The sequence below is a fragment of the Microtus pennsylvanicus genome, chromosome 20, assembly GCF_037038515.1.
Source record: "Microtus pennsylvanicus isolate mMicPen1 chromosome 20, mMicPen1.hap1, whole genome shotgun sequence".
Taxonomy (NCBI): Eukaryota; Metazoa; Chordata; class Mammalia; order Rodentia; family Cricetidae; genus Microtus; species Microtus pennsylvanicus.
In genome coordinates, this window is record NC_134598.1 from 19439727 (window position 1) to 19455846 (window position 16120).

Below are 16120 nucleotides of genomic sequence, written 5' to 3' on the forward strand. Positions count from 1 at the left end.
AGTCCAGCTAACCTGATTTCCAAAATTGGGGGGGGGGAAAAAAAGACAGCCACGCAAGTTGTCTGGAAAGAAGCAATGACACTCAGAGCAAAGCCAAATGAGAGGCCTGACAATGACCACGCAGGCTGGGCCATGACGCATCTCATGGCTGTTTCGCTGACAGAGAAGTCATACTTTCTATTCTGTGTGTGTGCATGGTGTGTGTGTGTGTGTGTGTGTGTGTGTGTGTGTGTGTGTGTGTATGTATGTGAGCATGTGTATGTAAGCATGTGGGAGGGTGAATGCATATGAGCATGTGTGTGAGAGTGCGTATGTGTGTGCGTGCACACTATGCATGCCTGAGTACAGGCACCCCAGCACCACACAAAGCACATGTGGAGGTCAGAGGTCAACTTTGTGATGTCATTTCTGTCCTACCTTTCTGTGGCTTCTAGGAATAGGATTCAGGTCCCCAGGGTTCCCTGATGCTGGTCTCCAACTTCTCTTCTTTTGTTGAAGTCGCAGCCAAAAGTCATCAGAAATTAGAGAGCAGAGAAAAAGATCTATCTCCCTACCAAAGCCTTTAAAGAAATAGACTAGTATTTTGAAATAGAAACGAAACAAAATGAACGGCATGCCACGTCTCTCCGCCTTGGGGCTCTCTGGGTGCAGCAGGGATTAGATGTTGCTAAAGAAGGGGGGTCGGTATTTGGATGAGGAAGATGTCCATGACTGCTTACTGCTGGGAACTGGAGGACCCCCACAAGCTGCAGGGACCCCGAGTGCCTGAAGGGGTGGCCCAGTTTCATGGCTTGCATAATTGGCCACACTATTTGCACATTCCCAAATCCCCAAGGGAAGTTCCCAACACCATGCCTAGTGTCTAGCTGCAGAACCCAAGAAAGGCCACAGCAGTAAATCCCATCTCAGCCTATTGTGTCGTTCCCATAAAATTGTACCTAATGACAGACACAATCTCCAGGACTTTTACGCCACCATGACACTGGGAGTTTACAAGGACTTGCCTTCTGGAATAACCCCTAAAACAGACCAAAATTAATCATACAACGATCTGCTTTGTGGGAGAGGTAATCTTTGCTTCCAAAAATCTGTCTGTCTGTCCTCCAAGGATAAACGAGACTCACTACATGGCTGTCTTCCTATTTAGGGGTCTCAGTGTCGAGCCAGGGAAATGAGAACAAGACTTGAGCTCATAAAAATCACTAATGAGATAAACGAGAGATTAGCGCCATCTGCAAAGGGATCAGAATTCAGGACAAGACCTCCGTGCAGTAAGGGAAGCCAGAGAACACTTGGGAATCGAGGCAGTCAAGGAGCAGAAAGTAGAGAAGCCTAGAGAAAAATGGAGAAAGAGGCTAAGACTTCAGATTGAGGGGTCACAAAAAATGATCCCTTGCCTGAGTTGAGCACTGAAAAAAACATATCCCCAAACTACCTATATCCAAATATGCAGGCTTTGGAGCAACAGGAACAAGACCTTACATTTACTTTCTACTTGTTCATTTGACCTAAAAAAAGTGACAGATGGGTGGCAGAATGAACCCATAGCGTGCACAAGTACACCCCAAAATCTTTATTATGCATTAGACTGTTAAAGTAAAGTAGACTGGTGAATATAACATACGGTTTCTGTCCTTCAGGGGTATCTTAGGTGGGGTTTCTGTTCCTATAAAGAGACACCATTACAACTGCCATGCTTATAAGGGAAAACTGAGGTGGTGGCTCACAGTTCAGAGGTGCAGTCCGTTATCATCATGGCGAGAAACATGGCACCGTGGTGTTGACATGGTGTTGGCTGCATCTTGATCAGAAAGCAACAGGAAATCAACTGGGAGCAGCCAGAGCCCAAGAGAACAAAAAGTCCACACCCACAGAGACACACTTCCTCCAACAAGGCCACCCCAACTCCAACAGAGCCACACCTGCTATTGATGCCACTCCCTTTAGGGGCCATTTTCTTTCAAACCACCACAAGAAATCACATTCTACCGAGGCACAAAGAGAGGGAGGTAAAAACAACCTTTTTATCTGCTGCTTTCTGAAACTATGTGGGCATTAGATTGCCTGTGTGTTATTTCTCCCAACTCAAGTTCTGAAAGGAGAGAGAAAATTTGAAAGGCTTAGCAGTAGTTATTTTGGATGACACTAATTTTTTTTTCTTTTTATCTTTGCCTTCTGGTACTTTTCTATAATGAACTTGCATTATATATGAAATGGAAATTGCTCAAGAAAAACATTAGAGAGATTTTTTTTTTCTTTCAGTCCTGGTTTCTTGCGAGGTGAAGGTATGTCGCTCACCCATTGGTCATGAAAGCTGGCTCTGGGCGCTCCCTCGCCCCTCCAGTGTCTGGCCTATTTTTTTTACCTTTGCCTAATGAGGCTTGAGGAAAAATGCTCAGACAATCATCCTGACCTTTCCTCATCACTTCTGCCTTGCACACATGTGAAGAAAGCTATCGCCAACCTTTAAGGCTTGGTATGATAACCCTGTCTAACACACACATACAGAGAGAGAGCGTGTGTTGAGAGCATTGAGTGTGAACAAGTACCGGATTCTCTTACTCAACCCTCTGTAATGGCATTTCATTTGTTATTTTAATAAATAAAGACTGCCTGAAGATCAGAGAGTAAAACAACCCCACTGGTCAGCCTTGCAGACCAGGCGGTAGTACCACACCTTTAATCCCAGTAGCCACACTAGTTGCCGTAGAAACCGGGCAGTGCACGCCTTTAATCCCAGCCCTAGAGAGGATTATAAAATGGGAGGAGACAGCTCTCAGACTCATTCTCATTCTGAGATTCCTGGAGGCAGCATCGCCATTTCAGACTGAGGTCGAAATAAGAGCCAGTGGCTGGCTGTTTTGCTTTTCTGACCTTCAGGTTGAACCCCAACTTCTCTGAGTTTTTATTAATCATGCATCGACCCTCCCATCTCAGCTCCAATGTGTCCTCCACAGAGGACCGCTGAGCGATTCCGTTCCTACTTGATTTTATACTCTGCGGTTGCTGTTTCCTGTAAGCTCTTGGCTTAGCTCCTCCCTTGTCCCAAGCTCTTTAAAAGCTGAATATCGTTGCCCCACAAGTCTGAACTCCCATCATGAAGACCAGAGATCTATTGTGCTCGGAGTTGCTCCTATCAGTAATAAGAAGGCCTAATGCTTCTCAGCCAGTCAACCAATGCTGGCCGTGTGAATAAATAAATAAATACAAAGTGGCCCCTTTGTTCTCAATAGCAAGCAACAGCTATGCCCTCTGCCAGCTCACAAAAGCCAACTGTTAAATTCCCAGAAACTTTACACACCCGTTGTTAAACAGTTTGCGGCTTAAAAGGGGCCACGGTAAGCACACTTACACCACAGAGATCCGCAAATGCTTCATCAAAACATTTTCCTCCAAAGAGATGGTTTCCTGGCATACCACTGTCCTTTCCTTCCAAAGAAACTGGGAAATTCAGCTAGCGTGCCAATAAGCCCGCCACAGAGCTTGCTTAAAACCCCTCAATGAAAGGTGCTGGACACTTACAACATATTAAATAGAAGCTACATGATCACTCACCTGTGGGGGCTCAATCCTTTCCAATGCTAATTCCTGATCTACAGCACGTGGCTCTGGCTGGTGAGAAGGCTCCGAGGGAAAGGGACCTGCTGCCAAATCTGATAACCTGAGTTTGAACCCTAGGACCCACGAGGGAAAAGGACAGACTCCCACAAGCTGTCCTTTGGTCTCCACGCATGCACTGTGTCGTGAACCCCACCACCACACACAAATACAACAAAATGGTTTTGTTTTAGTACCAGGTTTTTCCTTTTAGGCCACCAACCAGCCTCCAAATCATGGCATGGGGACTTATTATTAGTTTTGAATGCTCAGCCCAGCTTAGGCTCCTTTCTGGCTGGCTCCTTTAACTTAAATTAACCTTCTCTACCTTTACCTTTGGCCTCGGGGCTTATTACCTTCCTTACCTCTGTATCTCCTACTTTCATTGCTTCTCTAAGTCTGACTTAGAGCTCCTTGGCTTCTGGCTCCAGATGTCTTCCTCTTTTCCTTCATTCTCTTCTCTCATTCCCCTTTTAAGCCTAGATTCCTCCTCCTTTTTATTCTCTCTGCCTGCCAGCCCCGCCTATCCCTCTCTTCTGCCTAATTATTGGCCATCCAGCTTTTTAGTAAACCAATCAGGTGCCTCAGGCAGGCAAGGTGAAACAGATGCAACACATCCTTACAACATTAAGCAAGTGCAGCAGAAACAAATGGAACACATCTTTACATAGTTAAAGTAGCATTCTGCAGCAGAAACAAATGAACAACAACAAAAAAAAACACATAAAAAATAAATAAATAAAAAGAAACAAAAGGAACATATCTTTGCATAGTTAAAAAATATTCCACAACAAAATGTAATAAAATGTTTTTTGTTTTTTGTTCTTATTTTAACTGTGCAGTGAAATTCTATTAGATGCTGTATCATGATTCAGGGACCATCATATACCCAGGTTCCCCTTTGACTGTATGGGGAGAGGACAGGGAACAGAGGAGAGGTGGGTGAAGCCAGGTCAGATCTTCCCAGGAAATGTGACTTCTGCTTTGTCATCATCCCAGGCTGAGAACCATAATGGGGCAGAGGGACTTGTACACATGTCAGTACCGCTTAGACACGGAGATATTACACACACACACCCTTGTAGTCATTGCCTTCTCACCGCTGTGGCAGTCCAGACAGTTCTGGTTTGGGAAGCGGCTGTCAAAGGGGGCAGTTTTGTAGTTATTGATTTTGGCCTTGATGTCTTCAGCCCTGGTACTGACTCCTAGAGACTGCCCTGGAGCAGCGGTAGTTCAATACGACCCTTAGCAAAGATGCCAATGTCAGACCGTAATAAAATATTTGAGATAAAATAAACCACGCGTCTGATCCCCTAACGCTCCTGTATCTGTTTTTCAGACCCTTATGTCAAGATTCATCTGATGCAGAACGGCAAGAGGCTGAAGAAGAAGAAGACAACCATTAAGAAGAATACGCTTAACCCCTACTACAACGAGTCCTTCAGCTTTGAAGTTCCTTTCGAGCAAATCCAGGTAATATCAGACACGCGTGTGTCCTTCCATTCAATTTCACGCCTTCAGATCCCATCAGTGACAAGCATAGACCCTGCGCGTCGTCAGTGCCCGGGCCTCCATCAGAACTGCCCCGTGCACATTTGATGCCTGAGCCTGGCCAGCCAGGACTTAATAAGACACACAGCATGAGAAGGGCTGAGCCATCGGCTGGAACAGCCAGCGGCCTTCTGCTGGGCAGAAATAAAGTGGAAAATAGAAAACCAACAGAACCGCTTTGCTGTGTCAATAAGTTTGTCTATGGCATCCAAACGCCAAGAGAGAAAGACCTTGCCTAGGGACTCCCAGGCGACAATAAGCAGTCTGCCTCTATAGGGCAAAAATCACCAGCCCCCAACCTTCCGACAGTGGCTCACGCCCATTTTCGCATGCTAGGATGTGTGGATTTGCTTCTTTTTAACGGCTGTTAAGTAAGTAAATGCTACTGTTTCCCTAGCTCGTCACTTGTCCTGTAGCCTCCAGCTGTGAACACTTCGGGCCTTCTGGCAAATGCTGGAAACATCCGTTTCGACCAGAATTTAGTTGGCAATATTGCTCAGTGAACTTTTTTTTTGAAACACCTCCTGGCATTTTGTTTGAATTCCACAAAACAATACAAAGCAAGGTGTTGAGAGGAAATGAAAACCTCGTAAACCTACCTCTTTGGGCTACAATTCCATACCTACAAAAATACATCTCACCTATGAATTTCAAAAAGTACAAATATATTCAGAGGGAGGTGTATTAAATAAAATAAAATAAAATTTGTGATCTGGGGTGTCATTTCAGAGGAGAGAGACCCGAGCCTGACACAAATCAGATTGGGCTTGGGAACAGAAGACACCTCGGGCTGTCCCTGCCTTCACTGCTCCTACAATTTTTTCTTTTAATCTGAGAATGCTATTTTCCCAGTCTTTGTATTTCCCTAAATCAGTGATTCTCAATCTTCCTAATGCTGTGACCCTTTGATACAGTTCTCCACGCTATGGTGACCCCCAATCACAAAATTATTTTCACTGCTACTTCCTAACTCTAACTTTGCTACTGTTATGAATCATAATGCAAATACCTGTGTTTTCCAATGGTCTTAGGCAGCCCCTGTGAAAGGCTTATTTGATCCCCCCCATAGAGTTCATAACCCACAGGCTGAGAAGCACTGCCCTACAGGGACAGTGTCTTAACTGCTAACAAAGGGGTTTAGTTTTCTCTTAGGCTAAGCTTAGAAGATGATATGCCTGTCTTCTATCTTCCTCACTCCTCCTGAAACATTTTGTAAAGGAAGCAAGTTATGCTACTTTCTGAGAGTACGCAAAAAAATATCTTGGTCACCACCATCAAAAAATGCAGAAATTAAACTACAGAGGCAACTGCTGAATTAGACCTATTGGGTGCCCTAATCAATTCACTCGTCACTAACCTAATCAAGTTTGTCCCAACTCTGAAAATGTCCCTTACATTTCCAAATAATGTTCCCATGCTGGTTCCTGCGTGATGATTGCATCACGGTGCCTTTGCCTGGGACAAAGCTGAGAATCAAAGCCACAAATCTTGCCATCTTCCCCTTGCTCCCAAACACACCTAGTAGATAGGTAATTCATTTATTTTATTTATTTGTGGTACAGGGGGATGAACCAATTACCACTGAGCCATGCGCCCAGCCTAGAAAAGTAATTTTCTTAATGCTGGCATCATAGTAAGACTGTACATAGAAGATGATGCTACATTTTGCATCCAAATTCTACATCCAAAAGCTATTGTTGGACCCATGAGATGGCTAAGTGGATAAAGACTTGCTGCCAATCATGATAATCTAGAATTGATACTCAGGACCCACATGGTAGGAAGAGAGAACCAAATCTTTCAAGCTATCCTCTCCACATATGCAACATGGTACACATACCTACACACACACACACAATGAATAAATAAATGTACTAAGAAAGGAAATCCCTTTTAAAAAGAAAAGTGTTGTTGTAAATTTGGTTTTATTTGGGGAGGGGTCAGAGGTGGAGGCTGTATTCAAAGGGATCACAAAAGGAACGGGATTAAGATATATGATGTAAAAGTCACAGAGAATAAAGAGAAAAAGAAAAAAAACAGTTGTTTTTGCTGTTCCAAAACTGTACCCAAGTGACATCTGTCAATATACCGACAGAGTAGTTCTGTCCTCAGAATCAAAGTCCCCCAATGCCATAACTCAGTGGATCTTCGCCTGGGCCTGGCTTTCATCATTTTATTCTTCTTCCCCTTCATGCTGGCCACAAATTGATATAGCTACTTTATTTTAATCCTTTATCTTTCTATCCGGTGTCTAAATCAGAGCCATCGCATATTCTGACTAACCAAATTCATTACTTGGGAAGTAGAACCGAGATGCTCTTTAGAGACTGTATCTTTTAGGCTATAATATGAATTTGCTGTCCTTGATTCCGTCAGTCCAATAGAGGGAGTTATTAAATAGACCCTCACAGTCTGATGAAGAAAATCATGTGTCCTAAAGTGACATCCATTTAATATCAATGCCAGATGCCCAGTAGTTACTAATTCATGTTAAATAAGAGAATCATAGTCAAGGAAAAGCACATTTTTTCCATTGCTGCCTTTTTTTTCTTTGAAAGATTTCTACTATATTGTCATTGTTCATGGTTACAATTATATGGTTAGGACAAATCCTTTTAGTTTTCCATAAATCCCTTGCTGTCACTTCTTGAAATGAGGTCATAATGAATGATTACTCAGAAAGTCTTATTAGGAAACAGCAACAGCAAAATAGAACAGCCTAAGTCCTAATCTAAGAACACCCATGGATGAGATGCGTGAGGCAGTGTCGCAACAATCCACGGGTGTTTGGCGTGTTTGTCTCCAGTATAGAACCTGGACACCAACTCACTCCTTCCTCATGTGATCTCAGACAGGTTAGAGAAATTTTGTGAGCTCCCAGTAGCTCTCTCTGTGCCATGGAAATAAATATTAATAGGATCCATTGAGAGACATAACTAAATTATTTCTTCTGTAAGGTTGAGATACTATGAAGCACGTAATAAAAATCAGGATATATGTATTGAGATGACCGTCAGACTTGATGACACACACCTGTAATCTAACACGTGGGCGAGGCCAGAAACAGAAAGATCAGGAGTTCCTCGGAGCTTGAAGTCGGTCTGAGGTACATGAGACCCCGCCCCTACCAAATAAAAGGTAATAAGACGGTGGTGACCACAATGATGGTAGTGACAGCGACCATAATGTAGAGCTAGAACAATAAAAACTGGGCTGACGTCTCCATGGTCACGTACTTTCACGCCTCCTCCTGCTAGTCCGGAATGGAAGCTGTAGTTCCCAGGGCTTCATCCGTAGGGCTGGCTGACCTTTGGTGCTCTTTGTGTCCTCTTCCAGAAAGTGCAGGTGGTGGTGACGGTTTTGGACTACGACAAGATCGGCAAGAACGACGCCATCGGCAAAGTCTTTGTGGGCTACAACAGCACTGGCGCCGAGCTGCGACACTGGTCAGACATGCTGGCCAACCCCCGGCGACCCATCGCCCAGTGGCACACTCTGCAGGTCGAGGAGGAGGTTGATGCCATGCTGGCCGTCAAGAAGTAAGAGGAAGAAGAAGCCTTTCTGCGTTTGCCCACCTAGTGCTCTTTAGCCGGTATCTGTAAATACCTCAGTAATATGGGTCCTTTCAGTTTCCAGCCACGCATTCCTAACACGAGTCAGTGGTACTTCAGACCCTGTTTTGATTTGCACAAATTTCAGTGTAGAGAGCCGCCCTCCCCCCGTGCCCTTCATCCATGCCACTGCCCTTCAAATCTACTCTTCTTTTAAGCAATATGATGTGTAGATAAAGCATGATTGAAATTATGTAATTGTATCACACCGTTGTATATACCAGTATGCTAAAGATTTATTTCCGGTTGGTGTATTTGTATGTTGTAAGCGTTTCCTAATCTGTGTATATCTAGATGTTTTTAATAAGATGTTCTATTTTAAACTATGTAAATTGACTGAGATATAGGAGAGCTGATAATATATTATATGGTAAATATAGTATCGTCTGCATTCCAGCAAAAAAAAAAAAAAATACCGACTTGAAAGGCACTAGTACCGTGAATCTGACGTCTTAAAGGACAACTTAAACATAAGCTATTGACATTTGAGTACCAAGATTCGCCCGCACGACATCTCTGGTGGGCGGACCCCATTCTGTAGCATTCTTTCCCAGGCAAATAGCATGACCCGAGCAGCATATCCAGGCTGACCTCAAGGAAGCGAAGCCACGACCCAGAAGAGCATCTGTCTGTATGTCTCTGCAAAGCTAAAACCGTGACTTCACTCTCGCGTTCAGGGAAGCGAGTTCAGTGAGTTCCTATGACTGCATCAGAGCAGCACTGGGCTGGTGTTCTCTGCATGTGTGTGGTGTGTGTGTGAATGCAAGGAGGAAAGTATGCTCGTGTGTTACGTGTGGCGCATGCCTTCGTTTGGGGTTAGGGTGGGGGAGGAGAAGCGGAGAGAAGTCAGCGTTTCTGAAATATTGCCTGACTCTTTAAACAGAAAATAGTAGCTCTCCATGATTACATTATTTCTATAAGACGTGCAACCTGTGAATTCTGATCCAGATTTCACACCGATAACGATTCCAAAAGGTCTGCGCGTGAGACTTTATAATGAAATATTTTATTATACGAAAACCGGATTAGAAGGAATGCAGAATATTTTTAACACAGCAATCTGTGCTTATTCCACAAAATTACTTTGTGGTAAACAGACAGTATTGTAAAATCCCATCAAAAGATGAAAAATAAACAATTAGCCATAGTTCTGAATGCACTTCGATTAAGCCAAAACAGACAGCTAGTGATCTTTTTATATGCTCTTTTTACTTAAGTTTTAATTTGTCCTTTAAACAAAGGCGAAACAAAAAAACAAAAAACAAAAAAAAAAAAAAACAAGAACAAGTTCCAGTAAAACTGAAGCAACCTCTTATGTACACTAGATGCTTGACTTAGGAGGAGTTTTTAACTGTTTTCCATGTTATCCTGTAGTAAATGGCCCTACTCTGAAGCCACTAGTCATTCCATAAGAGTCTTAAGGATTGCTCTGTGTAACACTGTGACTGCCCTGTGTGCTTAGACACGTAGTTTCCTCAGTGGATAGCACTCAACTTATTCCGTAGTGATAATCGTAACAATACTGCCATTCCCTCTTACCGCACTGCCCAATGTGTGTGTAGCACAAACAGTTCTCATGACTAAGGACCAATTCAGAACTGGACAGCTATGCATAGGACAGAAAGATACATAGAGCGGGGGTGGGGGTGGGGGGGAGAACACACAGCATCTTGTTGACACTGTGCACTAACTAGTCTGTATTCGTCCCCCCGCTGTGGTAGACAGCCACTTCAGGAAGGTGAGCCTGCTACCTAACGCAGCTTCTAGTCTCCTCTCCCACTGGCTGCTGGGCCGTCTTCACCTCCAGGCCACAGAGAGTAGCAAAGATCCAAAGTGAGAGACAGTCTTTACAGGTACCAAAATAAAATGGAGGGATGGTAGGCATGGCCTCGTGCTCCATCTTTAGGATCGAGCTCTGTGGTTAGGACAAAACTCGAGAGAATCCCCAAAAAGGGCTGTTGGTGGGCTTTAAACGCGGGGTTGGCTGTTCCTCCCCCCCCCCCATACACACACCACAAAAATCAAATCCCAATGGTGATTTTTTTTCCTCATCGGAGAAACAGTAAACCCTTTGCCTTTCATCCCCATCACAGCAAACTCTTTAGAAATAAGACAGACACAAAGGACGAGGAGAAAAGCCTTTCCTGCGGATGAGCGGCACTTTTTAAAAGCCAAACATGGGGATGATAAGAAACGCACATTCACGGGTAGGCTTAAACAGCAGTTTAAAGAGGAGACGCAAATGAGATGCTTTCCTATATATAAGGGACCAAGCCCTACCAAAGAGGAGGCGTTGGCTTTGAAAAACACGGCAAACACCAGACCCTGACATTTGATTTCACCATCTCCCGATTTAAGTTGTACACAGTGAAAGCAACATGCCCAAAGGCACAGCTCCCAGCTGCCGAACGGACATTATTTCCCACATCCCGATACCGCTAGCATCATCCTCTTACAACACTGCCAACATGGGGTTGCCACCGTAGACTTAGTTGGTACTATATCATCTCTCATGAGCCGGTGACCGGACCTGCTTTATGACCAAGCGTCATCTTCGGATAAACCACATGTACCTTCCTGGCAAGGCTGTGTAAAGTCTTAGATGCTGATAACCCTAGAAAGATCCTAGTTGCCTTTGTGTATATTTACTGCCTGCTTGAGTGTTTCTCTGTGTGGGTTTTCCCTGTGTCTCGTAGAAATGTTGGGGTGTTTTTCTTCTTCTGCCATAAGGCTCGTGGCCCGCGAGCCAACTCCTTTAGCTGTATTTTTCCCTTCATTTTTTGATAAGTGGTTTAAATTTTGTTTCACTTTGTGTAGTGAACCCCCTGGTAGTTTTCTGATTGTTGTTAAAAAAAAATGACTTAACATATTACATGGATACTCAATAAAAATGTTTTATTTCCTGTTGATGGTGGCTGTCTTTCAACTCCTTTTTTGTTCCCGGCTCCTCCGGCTCCTCCTAGAGGGCGGGTTGACCTTGTGGATGGCCAGAAGCGGTGGCAGCTGAAAGAAAGCTTGTGCTAAATGCCAGCCTCAAAGTCACTTCGGGGACAACAGAGATGCTGAAGGGGAACAATGCCCAGAGGGCATCTGCCCAGTAACCTTCCTCACCTGCACGGCCCTCTGCGCCTATCGCAAAGCCCCTTAGCGTAGTTCAGAACTTTTCAGTTTGTCTAAAATGTGTCCCGGGGGGATTCCATTGCCAGCCAATACACACTTCCCCCAGAACAAAATTAAAATGAAAGTGTTCTAAGTGTCTCTTTGGAGGAGAGACTGAAGGTTAAAGGCCATGCCGGCTACAATGATTAGAAGCAGATGATTGGCTTTCCGACATTCGTTTGACATCAGTGTGGGGCTTGCTATGGACAGTTCTTTACCAGACGCTGGGTGGAGCCCATCCCCAAACTGACATGTAAATTCCTGGTACACGGTGTGGACATGGGGCCGGCAAGATCAGTAGGGAAAGGCAGTTCCCTCAATATCTGACAGCGGGACTTTGATCCCTAGGACCCGTGTAAAGAAAAGAGTGAGCACCATGTAGCTGTCCCTTGATTTGCACAAGTGCTGTGGTACACACACACAAATATACACATGCATACACACATATACACACCATATAAAATAAGCAATTATATATGTGTGTGTGTGTATATATATATATATACATGTATATGTATATAAATATATATAGTATTTTTTTGAGAGAGGGTTTCTGTGTAGCCCTGGCTGTCCTGAAACTTGCTCTGTAGACCAGCCTGGCCTCGAACTCAGAGATCTGCCTGCCTCTGCCTCCCAAGTGCTGGGGTGAAAGGTGTGTGGCATTTTGCCTGGCTAAAAATTTTAATCAAAAGAAAAAGGCATAAAAACTTAGCTCAAACTCAGAACCCATGTAAAAGAGCAGCTATAGTGGTAAAATCATATAATCCCACAGAACAGGGGGAGACAAAGGCAGCCAGGCCCCTGGAGCTCTCTGGCCAATAAGCTTAGTCTACTTGGGGCCAGTAGCAACTGTCTCCAAAAACAAGGTGGACAGACCTGAAGAATGCTACTCAAGATTGTCCTCTGACCTTACACAAATCAAGCACCTTTGGCCCCCAAACTTTCACTAGACCGATGACAGCACAGGCTGTGGTGTGTCATCTTGGTCCCCTTGCAGTCTGGAGGGTCCTTCCTGCAGTTTCTCTGGTGTTGCCTGCTGACAGTGTACCCTGTCCCCTCTGCTGCTGATGGCTGCTCCACCTAAACTCAGTGAGTAGCGCACATGGCTGAACTCCGCTCCACAGCCGGAGGGGATGGTTCAGCGATGTGTCCACATCCCATGGCTGATTCAGGAACTCTATCTCAGCAGCCCAGAAAGATGGTTCTGGAATATGTCCACATACACTACTGAGGGGCTGGAGAGATGGCTCAGAGGTTAAGAGCATTGCCTGCTCTTCCAAAGGTCCTGAGTTCAATTCCCGGCAACCACATGGTGGCTCACAACCATCTGTAATGAGATCTGGTGCCCTCTTCTGGCCTGCAGATGTCCACATACACTACTGATTCGGGAACTCTATCTCAGCAGCCCAGAGAGATGGTTCTGGGATAAGTTCACATTCATGGCTAATTCAGAACCTCCACCCAGCTCATCTCCACAGCCCAGAGCAATCAATGGTGGAAAAAACTTTTGCAACGGTTCTGTAGCTCAACCTCTAGCCAGTTTTCTTAACCCATTTGCAGGCGTGGTTCCTACAAGATCTTCTCAGAGAAAAAAACCCTTTCTGGGTGCTGGAGAGATGACTCAGTGGTTAAGAGCATTGCCTGCTCTTCCAAAGGTCCCGAGTTCAATTCCCAGCAACCACATGGTAGCACACAACCATCTGTAATGAGATCTGGTGCCCTCTTCTGGCCTGCAGGGATACATGCAGACAGAACACTATATAATAAATAAATCTTTAAAATAAATAAATAAAATATAAACCCCTTTCTGTTAGCTTCATTCTGGGGGTCCTAAGAACACGGTCTTTGACAGGGGAGATCACAGGAAGTTTCCAAGAGAAACCAGGACAAGAAAGAAATCCTCATGCATCTGGTAGGGGTCACCCAAACCATGGCAGCACGGGCAAGATGTTCTTTGACCTCTTAATAAAACTCTCTGCCGGTCACCTCCATCATACTTCCTGTTTCAGCCATTAGTCACTCCAAATGAGGACAGGGACCAAGCCTCAGAGGCTTCAATAGCCTAAGGAAAGACCATGGAATTACTGAGAACTATGAGGCAGCGGGGAGAAGACTTTTAAATGGGGAAAAGAAAGGCAGCAGGCCAGGTTACAAACAAAATGTCATCAGCATGGTAAGCCCAATGGTTAGCCTGTCCCTGCCGAGGGTTTTGTTTCATTGAAAAACTCTCAAAAATAGACCCAAAGCGAATGAAAGAATATTTGTAATGATTTACCAACGGCAACCAATAATCGCCTATGCTCTTCTCAGTTCCTGCTTCCCCAAAGGCTTCCCAAGTCTAAAGCAAACACAGGACACTTCTTAGATGTATTAATCAGAAAGCAAATCCACTTCACGTGTTACAGAAGGACATTTAATATAGGGAATGCGTCATACGGCGAGTGCCGGGAAAACAAAGGGAACCTCTGAAAGGTTAAGAGGAAGAGGATTTAGTGCTGATGGCATCCAGGGGTCTGGGGAAAGTGACCTGCAGGCTCCAGGACCTATCGAAAAGACTGACTCAGAGTAGGGCAGGTAACAGATAAGAGCTTCCCAGGACGTTCTGGGAAGGCCAGATGGCCCTTATCAGTGACTGCTCTGGGAGCCAGGACAGAATTCTGTCTCCTCCCTTCCTACCCCTACCTCAACCAGTGCGGCCTGTGGTCCCCAGTGGGCAAGAGATTCTTCACAGGTTAAGACCACATCCCAAGCGTACTGTAGAGGACAGGTTGGAATGGGGATAGAGAACAGAAGCCTTGGGCCAGCTGGGAACACTTAACGTGGATGTTTATGCCTTCTTCAAGGAGTCCTCCACTGTTCCTTTCTGAGCTCCCACACAAGACTCCACCCGAGAAGGTGGAGGCACAGCAATTGCATCCCCACACTGCCGGGCAGAGAGCTGCTTCCTGCAGATTCTGTGATCGTGCCTCTGCTCTCCCTATGGCGCATCCTTGGTACCTATGCCCAGAAGGCTTTGATGTGCAGCAACTGACAAGCTCCACGCAAATTCTTACTATTAAAATAGTCGAATGGCAACCAAGTATTAAAAAAAAAAAAGTCAGGAGAATAACAATGAGAAATACTCTATGTGCAAAGGACATTTCCAAAACACACCAGGTAACAATCACTCAGAACAAACTCTAAGAAGGAACCAGTAATAGCCTGCTGGTGCGAGCCTGTTGAGAACTTGGGTAAACCTGGGTATGGCCGCATATTACCTGCATTTAAAATCGCCTGCTTCAGCCATCTTGATTTCCTCATTCCTCACCCCCACCAGGGTGGGCCCATTTCCACGGTTCCAACATTCGCCCTCAACGGTAGCATTTGGCCAACCCAACTTTTCTCCCATGTAAAATGTACTTGCATCCGCCTGCCAGGCCTCCTGCAAAGTTAAAAAGCTTTTTTCAGGGCCTAGATCAAGACTCGCTTCCTTTTTCCACTATCCTCTTATCTCTGCCTCCTCTTCACCTCCTGTGACTGGAGAGAGCAGGGCCCAGTGTAGATGCTTTTGGTAAGATGGTTTGAATGGGGGGGGGGAGGAAAGGGGAGAGGCAGAGAGGGAGGCAGAGGGAGGGGAGGCAGAGAGGGAGAGAGAGGGAGGCAGAGAGGGAGAGAGAGGGAGGCAGAGAGGAAGGCAAAGAGGGAGACAGAGAGGGAGAGAGAGGGAGGCAGAGAGGGAGAGAGAGGGAGGCAGAGAGGGAGAGAGAGGGAGGCAGAGAGGGAGAGAGAGGGAGGCAGAGAGGGAGAAAGAGGGAGGCAGAGAGGGAGAAAGAGGGAGGCAGAGAGGGAGGGAGAGAGAGGAAGGCAGAGAGGGAGAGAGAGGGAGGCAGAGAGGAAGGCAAAGAGGGAGGCAGAGGAAGAATGCCTCTTGGTTCACTTAACTAGGAAAGTTCGAGTAGCTCCATCATAAACAGCTGGATTATAATCAGGGTCCCCACTCCCACTTCCTCTCCCTCCTCCTCCCTGCCCCCCTGGCAAAAGGAAGTTCTTTCCCAACATCCTCGAAATTCCCACACCTCGCTTGTGTGTCTGGAATAAACACATCTACAGATAAACACCATGGCTACGAAATATAAGATTTGCTTTGCCAGAATTGAAGTCCGTATCTCTAGAGCCAGAAGCTTGGGGATGGAGGAAGGCTGGGCCCTCGACAGAAAAGCGTG

At 45.3% G+C, this 16120-nt stretch overlaps 1 protein-coding gene and 1 pseudogene across 3 annotated transcripts in view; one reads left to right on the top strand and one right to left on the bottom strand.

Moving 5' to 3' along the window:
- Nucleotides 1-11666, top strand: part of Syt1 (synaptotagmin 1) — a 492018-nt gene extending 480352 nt beyond the window's left edge. For all 3 annotated transcript variants that reach the window (XM_075954765.1, XM_075954767.1, XM_075954766.1), the window contains exons 10-11: nucleotides 4937-5070; nucleotides 8485-11666. In XM_075954765.1, the coding sequence (XP_075810880.1) occupies nucleotides 4937-5070; nucleotides 8485-8691 (341 nt within the window). In that variant the 3' untranslated portion in view covers nucleotides 8692-11666. The remainder of the gene's footprint in view (nucleotides 1-4936; nucleotides 5071-8484) is intronic.
- LOC142838881 (cytochrome c oxidase subunit 6B1-like) lies at nucleotides 4551-4830 on the bottom strand (annotated as a pseudogene).
- Nucleotides 11667-16120: the final 4454 nt, after the last annotated feature.